The sequence below is a fragment of the Momordica charantia genome (assembly GCF_013281855.1).
Source record: "Momordica charantia cultivar OHB3-1 chromosome 9 unlocalized genomic scaffold, Mcharantia_2.0 BLBB01000009.1, whole genome shotgun sequence".
Taxonomy (NCBI): Eukaryota; Viridiplantae; Streptophyta; class Magnoliopsida; order Cucurbitales; family Cucurbitaceae; genus Momordica; species Momordica charantia.
In genome coordinates this window covers 31,148,589-31,166,653 of record NW_028275167.1, presented here as the reverse complement: position 1 = coordinate 31,166,653, position 18,065 = coordinate 31,148,589, and the positions used below count along the sequence as shown (strand labels likewise).

At 32.4% G+C, this 18,065-nt stretch overlaps 2 protein-coding genes across 2 annotated transcripts; both read right to left on the bottom strand.

Annotated features, from left to right (window-relative positions):
• Nucleotides 1-1,128: 1,128 nt before the first annotated feature.
• PIRL2 (plant intracellular ras group-related LRR 2) lies at nucleotides 1,129-9,774 on the bottom strand. Its single transcript, XM_022296087.2, has 5 exons — nucleotides 9,729-9,774; nucleotides 9,274-9,368; nucleotides 2,281-3,194; nucleotides 2,018-2,184; nucleotides 1,129-1,915 (listed from the first exon to the last, which is right to left on the bottom strand). Exons 3-5 carry the CDS (start codon nucleotides 2,947-2,949, stop codon nucleotides 1,267-1,269), a joined length of 1,485 nt encoding a protein of 494 aa, XP_022151779.1. The 5' UTR covers nucleotides 2,950-3,194; nucleotides 9,274-9,368; nucleotides 9,729-9,774; the 3' UTR covers nucleotides 1,129-1,266.
• A 550-nt stretch (nucleotides 9,775-10,324) lies between these two features.
• On the bottom strand, nucleotides 10,325-11,455 carry LOC111019672 (RAF-like serine/threonine-protein kinase 20). Its single transcript, XM_022296075.2, has 2 exons — nucleotides 11,136-11,455; nucleotides 10,325-10,950 (listed from the first exon to the last, which is right to left on the bottom strand). The coding sequence occupies exons 1-2, from the start codon at nucleotides 11,311-11,313 to the stop codon at nucleotides 10,499-10,501; spliced, it is 630 nt and encodes a 209-aa protein (XP_022151767.1). The 5' UTR covers nucleotides 11,314-11,455; the 3' UTR covers nucleotides 10,325-10,498.
• Between the last annotated feature and the right edge of the window lie 6,610 nt (nucleotides 11,456-18,065).

Genomic DNA, 18,065 nt, shown 5'->3' with positions numbered 1-18,065 from the left:
TTTTGATTTGCAAGAAATTTTAATTTGAAAAGAACTTACGGCTTGCAATCTCCTTTGATTTGTCCAAACAAATTGCAATTTCTTTCTATTTCTTATAATTGATGAAAATGTTTTTGCTGAGTTGTTTGACGTGTGGCATCCTCTCATGTAGGAAGTGTTTGTCTATTAGATCTACCATTAGTAATTCCTTGGATTCCTCAGTTTCTTGAGTGGCTGATTCAAAAGCTACAACCCATATTAGTAGTTTCATGCTTCATTTTTTCTCTATGGTCTGGTATTGTGTCTTCATCACACACTTCCTCATCCTACTCCCCTGCCGGTGTAATTTAGTGCTGATGTACACCTTGATCTGTTACTTCGAGGTATTCTGTATGTTTCTTATTTTAAACTTTAAATTCAACTTAGGCTAAAATTATAGTCCTTGAATCTTAAAGAGGTTTGACCTCTGCTGTTTAAATTAAGTACTTCAACTTTTAATAAAACTTAAATTCTTCTTTTTTTTTGGAGAAATAATAAAACTTAAATTAAATATTTATTGATGGATATAAAATATATATTTCAAAATTTTCAAGGATGAGATTAGAATTACAAGCACCAAAATAGCAGATGCATATTTTAATCAATCCTTTATTGTCCGTCAGTGCGGTCACAAGAGAGAAAATCCCCTCTTATCTCGAAGGTTTAATCCATGGTGGAATGCTGGGGTCCTTCCTCAGGGACAAAGGTACGCTGTTCACGAACTAATATTTTGATCTGTTTAGTTATATTTACTTTCAGTTTACTTCTGTTTCTCAACCTTAAATCATATTTTAGATACAGTTAGAGTTACAAGCACCAAAATCATATTTTAATCTAACGTCTATTTGTTATGGTTAATTACAAGTACCGCTAATATTGGTTACTATTTTTATTGAGATTTTTTTTATTAGTCTGTTAACTACTAATTAGTTAGTTAATTTCAAACTGCTTGTGAGAAGTGAGAAATAAAACATAAACAATCTTCACAATGAACAAGTTTACTTTTTGAAAAACTGAAAGTTTAGTCGAATGTACCCTTTTAAAATTGGTTCATTTGCTTCCATAAGACGTCTCTGCTTTGAAAGTATATTTTGATGATTCCAGTCTGAGTTTTAAGAAATAGAAGCCAAAGTTGATACCATCCAGTAATGCAGCCCAGTAGCATTTGCATCAAGACATGTATATGTATTTTATATACAGACAATTTCTTGGAAAGCCAGGTTCAGGAGACGACCATGCGTTCCCCACTCACAATTGCTGATACAACCATGGGTCTTCTTTAGTTTCTCTTCTTCCTCCTGAGTATTCAGAAATAGTTTGCGAAACCCCAGAAGTCATGTTATTCAACATGTTAGATCCCCAAGCAAGCCATCCAATCTGATCTTGTGGCATGTTTGCCTCATGCATAGCCTTTTGTTTCTCTGCAACTAAATTAGCCCACCTCATGTCCATGAAATCCTTCACCGCTTTGGGTCCTTTGTTAACAACCACCATTGGAGGTACCTCGAGTGGATTCTGATCCAAATTCAGCTTGCTTAGTTTTTCCAGCCGGCCGAATCTGTCTGGAAGAGCTCTGATCTGGTTGTCACTAAGATCTAGCTCCCTTAGGTTGCAGAGATCACTGATTGATTCAGGAACCTCAGTCAAGTTGTTGAAATTACCATTTAGAATTAACACCTCTAGACTCGTTAATCTTCCAATTTCAGAAGGCAGGGAATGGATTTGATTGAAGTGTGCATCAAAATATTTAAGAGACCTAAGCTGACATATCGATGTAGGAAGGTAACATATCTTGTTAAGCTGGATTGTCAGCCTTTCAAGATTAACCAATCCATATCCTAAATTTATCGGCAAACCTAAGAGATTGTTGAAACTTGCATCCAACTCCACCAAGGAACTACAGTAGAAAAAACACCAAATGATTAAAACTCACAGCACAACCGACATCACTTTCCCGATGCTGTTGACAACAGAAGCCAAAGACAAGTGATTTAGTTACCTGCAAGCTGTAAGGGTTTCAGGAAGCATATTCAGCTTGTTCCCCGATATATTGACGACCTTCAAATGAAGCAATAGGCCGACAGAATCAGGAAGAGACTCTAGAAGGTTTGAGGAAACATCAAGGCGCTCGAGTTTCTGAAGCCCAGCTATGGAATCGGGAAGAAACTGCCAACACACACAGAGAAAACTGTCAATTCCATAGGAATATTAACTAAGAATATTTCGAGAATCCATGGCACAGGAGCTAGAAATGAAAATTACCTCGAGTTGATTTTGCGATAGATTAAGATGGGTCAATCGGCGTAGTTTCCCGAACTTCTCGGGAAGAAACCTGAGCTCTTGCCCAAAAAGGTCGACCTTCTCCACCACCTCACCACTCTGTGCCTCTTTCAAAATTCTTCTAACTTCTTCGTTCACCTCCAAGTCGGTCTCATCATCCAACTCTGAAGCAGTCGATTCATAAAATTTCACCAGACGATCCTGCGCGTCGCTTAGCTGCTTCTCATAGGTCCGGTGCATCTCCTCTAGCCTCGCCACCGCCGTATAGATTTGCGTCTCCTTCTCTGCCTCTTTTCTCAGCTTGTTCTCTCTCTCGACGCGATCATCGACGCAACCGATTTCTTGAAGATCCTTCTGGAGTCCGGATTGGATGTCAGCGATCCGCTCGCGAGCGGCGGCGACAGCGGAGGGATCGGGGCGTGGACCGAGACAAACGAGGGCGGACCGAATTTGCGCAACGTTACCGGGTATGGCTTGAATCACCGTGGCCAAGACTTTAGGGTTGTTGAGACGAGGTAATTGGGTCAGCACCGATTCTTGAGTTTCGGGAGGAAGTTGTGGGTGGGATTTACCAGAAATAGTATCGAGTTGCGATAGAACGTAATAGAGAATGGGGAAGTCTTCGGAAATGGAGTCTGGTCCTGATTCCATCTCTCGGACTGAACGGCGAGAGCTTAAGAGGCGGGAAGGAGGGTATGAACTCTCGCTTAGTTAGTTAGTTGTAAGATAATGAAACAAGTAGAGGGAAAGAAGATATCATTTATCTGCCATGGAAGAAGGGCAAACGGTAAAGGAAACTTTCCACCCGCGAGGTTGACCGTTGACTTGTAATTACAGATCAACGACTCGGAATTAGGGGAGTGCTTACGTGCAATCGTGTCTATTTCAATTACAGACTGCTAGAAAAAATAGGAAATTATAATTAATACTTTTTTAAAGAATAATTATAATCTAACTATATCATTATTTAAAAAAAATAAAAAAAGACAACTGGTTTTTATTTTATTTATTATTATTATTATTATTTTGAGAAACACAACTGGCTTTTAGTTGATTTCATGTAAGTGTATAAATTAGGAAATGACGTCAATTTTTTAATGATGTTAAATAGAAAAATACCTATTTATCATAAACACCTCAATTTTTTTGATCATATTGTTTTATGTTTGTTTATTTGTCTATGACACTTAGATGTCTTTTTAAATGTTCTTTTTCTTGATATCCGTCACTCGACATGCATCCCTGTTGAAGTCCCATCATTTCTGTCTTTCTAAATGTGTCTTTTCAATTAAAATTTAAATAAGCGTTTGAGCTTTGTGCATCTTATGTTTAAAAATGAATTTGAATGTTTTTTCATACATTAATAAAAAATTAATATCATAACTAATTAGCTTACACGAAAAGTTTTAAAATTAAAATAGAAGATAAGTATAGACTATTAAGAAATAACTATAATGATATTTAGATTGGTGGGTTATTATGGAGTATTTTTGCCCCATGTGATATATATTATTCTATATTTGTTTTTATAAAAAAAGCTCAAAAAATAATTTTTTAAAGATAATATATAGATTTTATTGAAATACTATTTATTGTCAAAGCAACTTTTTGCAACGACTTTAGATTTGGATATAGCCTGCAACCACAACCATTACATCGAGGGGAGTCGCCATTCAAGACTTGTTAAAATTAAATTAATTGAATAATTCCAAGTCGTCGCGGAGCCATAATCCACATTTGCATATACCTTTATAATCTAATATTGTTATTCTATGTTTGCAGATAATCCAATAGATGGTTCAATATCCATCGTTCAATTCTTAGACTTAAAAATTAAAAATACATTTTATGATTTATTAATATTTGATTGACTGGTTTTTTGTCAGATTAAATAAATTATATAGTACAAAGTGGGCGAGATTATCTTGTAGAGCACGCCCATAGACAGGCGACTGTGTTTGACCATCAAATTACAAACAGTCAGTTAAATACCTTCGTCTTGATTTTGCTATTTTTTTTTTCATTTCTGTTTTTAATACTTGGTTTTTATTTTTTGACTTTACTATTTTTGGTTTTTATACATTGTTTTTCAAAAACAAAAATCAAAATAGCTAATTTTAATTTTCTGCATTTTTTAAAGTAGAAAAGCAAAACATATTTTATAGCAATCTTTTTTCTTTTCAGATAAGCAAATACCTATGTTATTATGGGTTTTTATGAACTGCACTATAATTATCAAATCATGATTTTATTTTTTTAACTACAAAATTAAATATCACATTTATGTTTTATAAGTCTAGTTTTCAAAATTTATCATTATAGTTGTAGTTAAAAATATTAGACACATAATTGATTTAGAAGAAAATAAATTAGGGAGAGAAATATTAGGGAGGGAAAAGTTCTAAAAAGAGAAAAAATATAGGTGTTATGAACGAAAGATGTTAGAGTCTAGAGAGAATTAATTGAGGAATAGTTAAAGAAAAGGAAGAAATTTCAGGGAGAGATATATATTAGACCAAGAAAGAACAAGAAAAGTATAGAGCAATATTTAATAATCAAGATGTTAGAAAGGGAAAGGTCGATAGAGAGAAGTAAAAGGGAAGTTACCAAAAGGGGGGAATTAGTGAAAAATAGATAAGAGAAAGTGATATTAAAATGAGAAAACGAGTAAAAACTTTTTTGGAAAATAAAAACTTGTTTTATTTAGTTTTTAAATGTTACTTCAAATTTTAAAAACAGTTTTCAAAATTTAATAACTGAAAATTGAATGAGTTGTCAAATAATGTTGCTTCTAAAATATTGAAAAGTAAAACAGAACTTGCAAATGAAAAATTTATTACAAGATTCTATGACTTACAAAACAACAAAAGATTGTCGAATAATGTTCAGGCTTACACTTATCGGAGAGTTTTTCCTTCTTTCTCGGAATAACCAAAACTACCTTCTACACGGGATAATATTCAAAATATTAAAACAAGCAAATTGCCTCCGAAAAAAGGAAAAAAAGAGAAATTAAACTATCAAAATGCAATGATCATTGGTGGGTCATGGTCCATTGGGTAGGCTTGGAGATGAGAAAAGAGTGAAAGCGCAAAGCGCAAAAGGGCCCAAAGCAAATTATTGTAACAGCTATCTATCTCCACATACCACCGTTTTTCAAAAAACATATACAGTACTATATGTATATGGCTTTCCTAAAATATTAGTCATACTTTCTATTAATCATATAAAACGGGTGCCCTAAAAGGAGGATTTTTACCAAAATAAATTCTTTGAGAAAGGAAAAAATATCTTCTAATTTTATTATATTACAACAAAAAAAAACGCAACCAGACTTTTTTTTAGAGGTTCTACGAGCAAAACAAAAAGAGAAAATCCAAAAAAAAAAAGTCAACTTTCAATTTTATGAGATGAATAGGAATAAATTTTTAAATAAATGTTAGAATCCGTATAAATGAATTAAATTTATCCAACCCATCAGCTTAAGCTTTTGTGTTGAGTGGTGATTTATTCATACTTAAGATTAAAAATGGAAGAAGATTATAGTTTAATTACCAAAACATGTAGACAACGATAATGGATACCTACTCATTCCTTTGAAGTTGGAGGTTCAGATCCCCATACCTCATTTGTTATATTAAAAAAACATGTAATGAAAGAATATAAGCTAAATAAAGTCATGCAAAACAAAATCAAATTAAATAAAGGTATCTGGGGAGAGAAAATATAAATAAAATAATATACCAGGTGCATATTTGAAAAATATTAATTGTAAATATTTTCGTTTCCTGGTATGGAAAAAGCATATTTTTTAGAATCACTATTATTGTCAATATTCATAATACTGTCCATCCCTATGACCATCAAATCATCACATGCATAAACACAAATCTAAATTGTCATTACATTATGTTACTTCCTAAATTAATTCATCACGATTTATGGTGATAAAAATCATTGAAATCATGCTAAGACTATCTCACCCAGCCAACTCAATCTCTCATTCACCCACCCCAAATGATATTTTAGTTATAATCTCTAGTGCAATCACCAAACGAGATTCAATTAGTTCAAATAAAAGATGCTGATAGAGTGTGACCTCAAATATTATTTCCATAGATGAAACTCATGAATATCTAAGGAATAGAACATTAAAATGCTGAGTCTAGCTCAAATAGTGAGTAAGACATGTACTCATGGAGATGAGAGTGATAAATATCGAAAATCTTTTGCTAAGGTTATCTTTGTGGCTAAGTAAATCTTAGCCATCCAGCCCCAAGGTGATCATATTATATCTTAGGATGAAGACAATCAAAATCTCTAATGCCATGTTCAAGTAGATTGACTTACTCGGTTAGCTGTGTGTGCCACCAATCTGATAAGATCCATAATTATAATACTTTTGACTCAAATAGACGAGTGATCATGGTTCAACTCGTCAAGGATACTTTATTTGAAAGTTAAAGTACTTGAAAAGAATTAAACTCCCATATATGCAAAACTAATAAGAAACTCACTAGATAAGAGAGTATTCTATGCTTTCCAAATTTACCTCAAAAAAGATAATCCGCTTAGAAAAGTGAGATCAAACTTGTAGATAAAAAAACTAACAGAAATTCAATGAGTTCAGAAAAAAAGGAATAAGAGGTCACCACTAATCTAAATTTTGTCAATTAACGATGAAACATGAAAATTTTTCGTCTAGATTATGATACTGTGCCTGAGTTGAAAGAGATAAGCATATTTTAATTAGGTGATGTGATGCCACTAACACAAGTCACCACCAACCCTATCTATGCTGGTGACGGAAGCCATCTCTCTTGTGTACAAAACATCACAGATTTTCCTATACTTATCATCTTATCTTGAGATGATTTATTATTTCATCTCACTACTACTTTAAAGTGCGCCCACTGAGTCACTATCTATAAGCTTCTAGCAAACAGTCCCCCTAAGAAAATGTGACTTTTTGCTCTTCAAAAGTATACTTGTTTCCAAGCCCAAGGCAAAACAACGATTTAGACTTCCGGTGATTTTCTTTGGAACGTTGGAGGTACATCGACCTTTTATATTTAAGGCTTTCAGTTTCTGTTGAGTTGAACAATAGATCATAGCCTAACGCCTAAAGTGTAATAGTGTCTTTTCTATGCTAAAAGAAAGGAAGTTGTAGAATTACCTATACAGTTTCTGATGTAGACGACGCAGGAAAACAATATAAATAATGAAGATCATTTCCATCAACATTAAATAATTAAGAACATGCACAAGTTTAATTTAAAAAATTTTAGCTCGATTTCCCTTTAATCCCTTTTGAATATAATCTCCAACAGTTAAATATGTTTTAGCATTAATCACTTATCCTTATAATTAAATATGCTTTTTTTTTTTGTAAAAGAATATGCACTTAATACAAAACACTCATCTCTATCATTTTTTTTTTCTTGTCCAAATCTTGAATTTTTAAATGCCAACTGATTATTGTTATTTAACTAAGAAAAATACAACCAGATTAGATACAACCAATATGCTGTGGCCTACCCTGAAACTTTCAATATTTTTCCATTACTGATTGAACGTCTCAAATAATAATTTATACCCAAAATAACAACTTAGAAGTACTAATATAGATCTATTAAATTTAATGACACTATCCTACGAATAAGAATAACATACATGATTCTTTTAAAAAACAAAATTAACAAATTTACAAATGTAAATAGATACATATCGTATCGATATAACTTCAAAAAAAAAAAACATTTTTATGCACATAAAGTATAAACTAACTTCAAAATTGAGATAATAGCATATAGTTAAATTGATAATATATATTTTAAAATTCTTAAGAAAAAATACTATACAAACAATATTTTATGAAGAGTATATCTCTTCAAAGTTAGTTTTAAAAAATTGGAAGAAACCACGTTTTCATGAAGAAAAAAATCATTGATTAATGTTCTCCTTTATTTTTTTTTTTGGAATCCGTGTATCCGGACCAGCTTGCGCGACTAATCACGGGTCAACCGCCTGACCCTACTACATTTGGTTGACAAGGTAACTCGTAGGATATTAAATCTTAGGTAGGTGGCCACCATGGTTTTGAATTCATTCCCTCTAAGTTCTTTACTATTTAATATCCTATGTTCTCCTTTATTCTAATAATGATAACTGTGATATGGAAACACATTTGAAATCCTTTATAATTATTTTTTCGTTTTGCCAAAACGAACATTCAGCGATCCCCTACCCCACGTGTACTACAAAAAGAAAAATTCAGAAACTAAAATACTAGTACATGTTGAAAGTATATATGCAAATGACTTGTTGAAGAATGGAATCAACTTCCACCGTGTGTTGTTGGGCCTCCCCATATCACATATATAGGGTGAGAATCGCTTTCCTAAAACTGGGTCAGAAAGGTTGGTCATCATTTTTTGACTTGTTTTCTTTTCCCTTTTTTTTTTTTTCCTTCAGTAGTCCTGAGACGATCTGTTATTTAATCTCTTGTTTCTAAAGTTTTGATAAAGTAAAAATAATTCCAGTTCTTTCGCCCTTCCTCTGATTTCTATGGGTCCCCCTCCCTCTTGATGAGAATTAAGTACTGTAACCCACAAGTCTTATCTCTAATGGTATGGGTGGGGACCGTCCTTTATCGTTTCTGTTAAACTGATCCTCATCAAAATGGTCCCCAATGAATTCTCACCCATTGTCCTTGCTGTCCGCTTTTGGACCTTTTCTATCTAATTTCAGCTAAGGGATTGATCCAATCTCCAAACACAGAAAAAAACCAAACACCGTCAAGGCCACGCCATGGAAAGCTGCAACTTGCTCCTAATACTACCATATTACTGCTGTCTTACTCCACAACTCGCTATTTTGAGGCAATTTAAAAATTTAATGAGATTCCCTCCAACTCTCCAGAGAATGTTCTTGTCTTACTTCATTAAAAATGAATGGGAAAGAAGAAAGGTATACCTGTCATTGTGAAAGAAACTCTTGCACAGAAAACAGAGCAAACGCGCCACAGAAACCTCTGATTCCAACCAACGGCAGATTTTCTTCAAATGTACCTAATATGTATAGCGTTAAAGGTAGAATACAAATATAAATACAAATTCATCATTTTCACAGAACTTCAAATTTTTTTAATACAAATTCATCATTTTCACGGAACTTCACAGAACTTCACATTCGTAGAAAGTGGTCCTCTTTCGTAACTGTGAATGCGACTAGTGAACTTTTCATCCAAAAATGAAAAGAGATATATATAGAGAGAGAGAGAGAGAAGGCCTGGAGTAACTGAGTAAGAGGATTGATAGAATCAGGCAATTGAAAAATTCCAACCATATTATCAGGCCAAAATGGAACCAACACTAATGAGTATGTGCATATATATAAATAATTGAAGTTAGCCAGGACGGAGATCTTACTGCCAATTGCTGATGCGCAGCTACAGTTCCTTGTCGTCTTCAACTTTTAGTTCCATCCAATGTGGTCATCTTTTAACCCTGCAAATAAGATTTGTACGAAACGGTCAATAAGCAACTATATAATGCATTCGTTATATCACAGGCTATGGAAATTGTAATCCACAATATAACATTCACAAATTTGAAAAACGGAAATTTTAATCCACAATATAACATTCACAAATTTGAAAAACGGAAATTTTAATCCACAATATAACATTCACAAGTTTGAAAAACGAACAGAAAAAACTTGTTAAAATTGAGTTTTGAAAGATAACGAAAGGAAGAAAAACAGAAAATGAAGCCAGTTGTGCCAGACTAAGAAATACGTATTATGCATAAGCAACAACCAGACCTATAGTATGGACACCCTGCGTGCGTTGAATGCAATTACTGAACCTAAAGAAAACGGTGGCCATTTGTTCTAACTCTTACTGGCAGAGAGGACATACGTGATTAACGGACCTAAAGACAATGGAAGATCGAAGATGTGATGCAAAGTTGAGAATGGATTCGGATTCATTGACGAAGAAACTCACCATCACAAGAGCTACGGCTGCGAAAGGAAATAGGACCGAATTTCATTAATGGCTAATGGATCAAAAAGCAATCCTTAGCGACATATACAGTCTCCATAAATCATACATCCATTTTGGTGCTTGGAATTTCCTTTTTCTATTTCGTTATATCTTATATATATGTTGCTTTGATTTCGCTCATTCTAGTTGGTGTTATTGCCAGTGATTTCCACTGTGGATGAGGTAGGTGTGGCTAGGGTTCCCTTGAGGATGGTATGAGCAGTGAAGAACCTTCGACGGAGACTTCTTCAGGCGGTAGGGAAACCTCACTGACGAGGGGATCTGATGGACGCAATGGTTAGGAACCTGCGTCGGGATCCTTGGAGAGGATACAGCAGTCGTCGGAGATGAAGATTTTGAGGACGACGATGATGAAGAGGCCGACGAACTAGGGAGAGGAAATTTTTTCATGGATTTAGGCGGTGAAAGGAAGGCTCTGATCTTCAAAGAAGATGGCGGCGATGCTGCTCGATCGTATTCCTCGATGAGATTCGCTAGATCCTCATCGGAGGTTATCGATACAAGAGCATCCATATCCTCTGAAGGCAATTGACAACGAAGACTCACACATGTGCCACACAACTGTCCCAGCTTCAACAACAGCTCTGTAACCAGACACAATCATTAAGCTCACTCTCGAAGTTCATATCAAGGCTTAAATAGAACTCAAGAAAAAATATATATCAAGGCTCAATTACTCAATCAACGGATTACAACATTCTATGGAAATATTCACGAAATCAATCCACGAATAAGGAAACATAGAGTCGGAAAAGAGACTGATACTAACCAGAGAAAGGTATGGAACGATCGACGGCGAGCACACGAGTTTCGCCACCAAAATAACGGAGTTTGCCATCAGGATAACGAGGAAGGATCTTGCCTCCATAACTGCAGAGAAACTTGATGGTAGCAGTTCTGTCAGATCTGGCGGCAATACCGCCGGCGCGGTGGGAGGCTCCGACCATTTTTCCTCTTCCCTTCTTGGACTAGGAGCCAAAAATATCGGTCCAATTTGGATTGAAAAGGAGAGACTAGGAATGTAGAAATAAAGAGACCTAAGAAGAAGATTTGGAGTTGCTTCTCCAAGCCTGGCATTAGTACGCCTTGCCCGCTATTTATAGGAACTTATTGCTCCGACTGGCGATGGTAAAAGTGTAATTAACTGAAAACCTATGGGGCAAATTTCTTCAGTTAAAGTTTTTATTTTTTTCTTTTCCTTATAAAGTTTAATTGCCTTCAGAGTATGTTTCAAAAAATAAAAATAAAATATTCCTTTTTCTGTACTCAAGAAATAAAAAATAAATTGTCTTCAGTAAGCTTCGGTTAAAGATTCCTTCACTTTCTCCGTCTCCCGAGAATATTGTCGAACATTACAGTCGTTACAATTAACGGCTATTCTGTTAAAGTTGACGGAAGACAGTTATGCTTAAAACGTCAAATAGGCCCAATTGCCGTGTGGCTGGCTACGTGTCGTCGTTACTTGTACGAGTCCAAGATTATATACCGAAAACTTTTATTGTAATATTCGCTCCAAAAAAATAATAATAATAATAATTCATTTTCTCCTTTTCTTTTTTTTTTTAATTTCCTGTTTTCTAATGTTTATTAAATAAATATATTTATTATTAAAAGTAAAAAATTAATTGATTTATTGGTTAAATGATAAAATGAGTATGAATTTCTCCTTCTGGATATAGACAAAGTTATCTTCTAAATAAATTTTCTCCTCTATTTTCTTAGCATGAATGAAAGCTATTCCATCTTTTATTAGTGCAGCATAAAGGTTTTATCCTATAATCTCCCACGAATATAGTTAAATTAAATTTGTTCATGATATCTATTATTTAGCTTTCTAATGTTAAAATATACATAAGTGATAAAACCAACCTCCTAAAACACTTCACTTGATTTCGAATCCCTTACAAATTTCAATAACAATAGTAATTAACATTATTATCGTCACTAATTGAGTCATTGAACTTTTTAAATTAATTATAAAAACTATTTTACTAATAATTATAGAACCAAAACTCTGAAGCATAATAAAAAAAATATCTATAGAAAGGATCATTTACCTCACAAATTAGATTTATATGTGGTTTGGAAATAGAAAATTGAGAACACAATTGATATAAATTTGTTTCTTAATGCTAAAATTTTGCTATGATTATGAATTGTATAAATATAGGTTTTCCATATCCATTTCTCAAGTTAATTTATAAAATCACAAACGCGAGCATATCTTCTAGAACTACTTATATACTACAAAATCCAAACATAGATTACATGACCCAATTTATAACTTTAATATAATTTTTAAAACTTTCAATTAAATCAAATGATAATTTGTTATTGTTATGATATTCATTTATATCCATAATTACATCGCATATATATCAAAATTAAATATCATACGTTGATTTAAAATAAAATATCAAATAAAATGACAATTTAAACATAATTAGTCAAGATGAACATAACTAAATCAATTGGTCAATAATCTTCTTTTTTGAAGGTTCAACCTCCCACCACTAGTCAAAGTTATAAAGAAAAAAAAAGAATATACAGGTCAAGCTAATTATCCATATTATTTCGAAATTATCCCTTCTTATTTGTAGTGTATTACTAAACTGATATTCCATGTACTATTATCGGCTCTATACTTTTTTATTTTGTTTGTTTTTGGTTTACGTACACTCAAATCTTTGTTGTTATACTTTTAATTTTTATTTATTTTAGTCTAAATAATTTTGAAAGTTAGAAATCAAAAAGTAGTTAAATTCTGGAGAAAAAAAAGGTAAAATTACAAATTATGTTGAAACGGGCAAAAGGATATTCGTTGAAGGGCAAATATGTTGCAGTCCCAAGCAGAAGGGGATCATGGGGGAGGCGTGGGGTAGCCCACGATTGGGGTCAGGAAAGGTCATATTCAAGTAAATTGGGGGATTGGGGAAGGCATGGGATTCATTGCCATTTTGCTGGGCGTGCTGCCCGCTGGGATGCACTGGGTCCCCTGCCTGCTACCTTCTTCACATATTTCAGGATCATAAGAATTCTATAGCTTCTAACTGGCTGAGATAAATTCTTAAATTTATATATAGTATATAAGTTCAGGTTGTAAATTTTGAGGGTTGTCTCTAATGTATATTTGAATTTTTAAAAAAATATCAAATATGTCCTTGAACTTATAATTGTTGCGTCTGGGAAAAAATCTCCTACTTCTATATAAAGTAAATACCGCTCAGTTAATTAAAGCTAGTATATCAAGGTTAAAGTATTTCAATTGGGATGATTAAAACTCAAGCACATGACCTCTTTTTATAGTAGTTAGAACACATGTCCTCGTGTACTTTTCCGATGTGGGACAACTTCTAGCACATGGAGATCATCCTTGTATTCTTCCAATGTGGGATAACTTTAATTCCAATATTTTGACAAAACCCAACAATATGTCTTTTGGGTTGAATGGTGGTTTATTCATCGTGTTATTACTATGGTATCTACTGATATAACTTATAATATGATTATATGATTTATCACTAATATAACACTGATATATACTTAATATGCTTTTAATTTACCACTTATATACCTCTGATATAACCATTATATCTACTAATATAACTATTACATATGTGTGTTGATATCTTTTTTTTTTTTTTTGATATCACATGTGTGTTGATATCAGACTATTATATCTAATATCTTTTTCAGATGAAAACAATGGTGCACAATTTTCTATTTTGTATTTTTGAAATATAAAGTTATTATATAAAAGGTTTATGTGGACCATGCACGTCCAAAAAAGACAAGTTAACATTTTGATGTACTTTATAAATTTAAACAGTTGATACTCCTTATATTTAGTATCTAACTAATATTAATATTGAATAAATAGTAGTGATATAGTAATCAACATTAATGATAATATTAGTATATTAATCAACAAATTGAAATGATAGACTATAATTTAAACAGCTGATATACCACTAAAAATTAAACATTTGATATAGCTTATATTTAGTATATCAATTGGAAATATATTTAGTATATCATAAATTAGAAGTACATCAGATATATATATTACATGTATAATATGTACATTTGATGTATCAGTAGTATATTTGATAATGTATATCATGGTATATCTGATACTATATATTAGGGTTACATCGAATGTCTATTGGAAGTATATCAGAGTTACATCGGATGTACATTAGATATAGATTTTATGTATATATCAATTGGAAATATATTTAGTATATCATAAATTAGAAGTACATCATATATATATATTACATGTATAATATGTACATTTGATCTATCAGTAGTATATTTGATAATGTATATCATGGTATATCTGATACTGTATATTAGAGTTACATCGAATGTATATTGGAAGTATATCAGAGTTACATCGGATGTACATTAGATATAGATTTTATGTATATCATATACAAATTTATATAAGATGTATATCATATATAAATTTGATGTATGATATACATCATATGTATATCAGATATAAATTGGATGTACATCAGATATAGATATACATCAGATATATATTTATATATTATATATCATAAGGGTAAAATTGGAATAATAAAAAATCCGAAAATAAAAATTCAAATATTTTACTATATTTGAAATTTTGAAAAGCTGATGACATTTTTTGAAATATATAATATATTTTTGCTATCAATTGCAATTACCCAATAATTGAATCTTTGATCTTTAGAGAGGTTAGTGATAAGTTAAATTATCTCAAATATTTTTTATTTTAATTTTTCCAAAAATGATTTTAAAGAAGACCGTAGATAATTTGTTAAAATGTTTATCTTTTATTTTCTATTTTAAAAATCTGGTTAATATTTTAAATATATTTTGAAATTTTAAACACAACAGATAAAATATAAACATTTTTTATTGACAAAACTTTTTTAAAAAATCATGAACAAGCTGACGATACAAATTGAATGGTTAAGATAGATTCGAATATTGCTACAGTCATATTATCCAGAACTGTTGTCAAATTAAGATAGGCTCAAGTAATCAATGTCTAATATTCATCACATACTCATGAGATTGATTAAGTCCACCAAACATATTATATTAATCTAAAAGATAATATTGTCAACAAAAAAAAATCTGAAAGATAATTAATGAAATTGTTAATACTTTTGTCGTGACATGACGACATGCTGGAATTTCTAATAAAACATCGAACAATTAAGGTCAGCTGCCTTAATATTGGAGGATAAACTTTGGAAAGTTTAATTTTGAACCAAAATTCTTCAAAATCAGCGTCCTTGTCAACTTGTCATGCGGCTGCTTTGAGGATACCCTAAGGCCACATCAGACTGACAAGGAACCGATAGCCTCCCATTCCACGTAATTGTTCGTGTTCACGTGAAATTTTAGCTTAAATTAATTATTTTAATTTAAATATAATGTTTATTTATTTTTTGAATTAAAAAAATAGAAATCAATTCCTAAGTTTTAAAATATGCACATTTTTAAATCCCAAAATGACATAACACAAATGTGACACTTTTTGTCTCAAATTTAAGTGAATAGTAGGATAGAAAGAATATTTAAATAATTAACGCGAACATATGACATATATCATTGACCAAAAAATTAGGAATTCGAATCTTTGTCACTACATTGTTAGTTTAACTTTCTTTTTTCCTTTCTTGAATGTTGTTTGAACTTAAAAAAGAAGTACAACCATTTGAATATATTAAAAATTAATAAATGAGTAATTAAAGCCATTTGATTCTTGAATTTTCATCCAACCAATCAATTTTCAAAATTTGTCAAAGTGACGCACTCACCTAATTAAAGATGGTTTAACCACATTAGAGCGGTGGGTTATGAATTAAATACATACAATGAGCAGCTTAATTATTGACTTTAATTAAAAATAAATTTAGCTATAAAATAATATATTTTACTTCATTCCTGGTTCTTCTTAGCTCCCCCGAGTCAGTTATACAAATACTTTCAGATTTTCAATATAGAAGATGTCGTGGCCCTCTGCCCAATCTCGAACAAATATTATTCACTAAATAAAATCCATAAAGGTTTTTTTTTCGTCTTTTTTGTAAGAAGCGGATAAACAGAGAGATTAATTTAAATAATTACAATATACTTAAAATAATAAATTAGTCTATTATAACGAAGGGATATACATTAAATTAGAAAAATAGAGAGACAATTAAGGGTCGAACTTATCACTTAATCAGAAAACGTAAAATATGTTTTAAAAAAACGTAAAATATAAAAGAGGATTAAAAGTGTGAATAATTTATTTTATTATCATTTAAAATTTGAAAAAGAAACTGACTGCTGCTGCTGATCATTTCTGGCATTATCTCCTTATCCCTTTCGAGGAGTGCATACGCCATATTGGAGTTCACAAATTGCCAAATTTGTCGTCTCTTTTTCCAATCTTAACCTTTATCTTCCATGAAAAGCCTCGCCTCAAGGAATTTTTCTTTTTCAATAACGCTAAATTAAAATTTTATTTTGGACGTATACTCCTCCTAAAACTTATTTAAAAAATAATGACTTCACAATTTCTAATTTATACAGTATCAGCTACATAATTTTTGTCCAATAGAATGTTATATTGTCTGTTTATGCAAGAATTTGTACAACGTCTATCTAATTCTAACCCGATCCTTGCTCCAACCCAAAACGCTAAGAGAAGACCGGCAGAAGAAGACAAAATCTCCGACGTTCAAGTCAAGTTCGGACTCAATATAAAGTTCGAGGAGAAATTCAATACCTGATGGTGAAATGAGACCCTCTATTTATAGGTTTAGGTTCCGACAAGGATTATAACATGCGGTTACCTTTATCGGATTTGAGGTCGGACGTGTTGAGTTCGAGTAGATCGACCTCGAACACTTTTCCGAAGATAACAAGTTGGTTTCTTAATAGGAAATGACAACATTTCCATCTCGGAACCTTTCAAGATGGAGCTCCCTCAATTTGTTCCTTCGAATCTTGCTTCAATGACGAGTCTTCGTCCTCCACGTGGCAATAGAATATTTTATCCCAAAACATTGTCATTTGTGAAAACTTGAACTCGACGTCTTTAAATTAGGAGAGATAAGTTTAGCCACTCAAGGAAAGTATCAATTTTAATTAAAATTGGCATACAGAGACAACCTACTAAAATGTTTCTTTAGGAAAAAGTGTGATGCTATCAAAGCACCTCGCAGGTTGGAAACGGTAAAGTGGCAAGAAACGACCAACCATTTTTTTAAATATATTCTACAAATAAATTTCTAGTTTAGCATTATTTTAAAAAAGAAAAATCCCGCCTCGGGTGGGAATAGTTTTTTGTTTTTATCTTTTCTCCAAAAATTAACCTTACTATTTACATTTGGCAAGAGATGCGTGGAAGATCTCTTTAACACGTGGCGTGGGCCCACTTGGACAGTTGATGGCCGTAGGACATAGGAATGCTGACGCGGTGGTGTCGAGGATGCTACCACCCAAGTTGAGAGGTTGGGGGCTCGTTCGTGACAGTCGATTTGTCGTTTTGCTCAATTAGAGAAAACAAACGTACGATATCACATGTGTCAGCGCCGCATATGGACGCCATTACTATTTGTGGAGTACGTGGGTTGTGTGGGGGGGAAAATATAAGGTGTGGTAAGATGTACCTAAAATTTTGGTACTTTGAATATTGAATAGTGAT

Bases quoted from the DNA above. Each gene is read 5' to 3' on its own strand.
- LOC111019672 (XM_022296075.2), bottom strand. From the start codon at position 11,313: ATGGTCGGAGCCTCCCACCGCGCCGGCGGTATTGCCGCCAGATCTGAC. The intron at 10,951-11,135 runs GTTAGTATCAGT...GTCTGGTTACAG, and splicing joins TCGTTCCATACCTTTCTCTG to AGCTGTTGTTGAAGCTGGGA.
- PIRL2 (XM_022296087.2), bottom strand. From the start codon at position 2,949: ATGGAATCAGGACCAGACTCCATTTCCGAAGACTTCCCCATTCTCTAT. The intron at 2,185-2,280 runs GTAATTTTCATT...GTGTGTTGGCAG, and splicing joins TATCGCAAAATCAACTCGAG to TTTCTTCCCGATTCCATAGC. The intron at 1,916-2,017 runs GTAACTAAATCA...TTTCTACTGTAG, and splicing joins GAAACCCTTACAGCTTGCAG to TTCCTTGGTGGAGTTGGATG.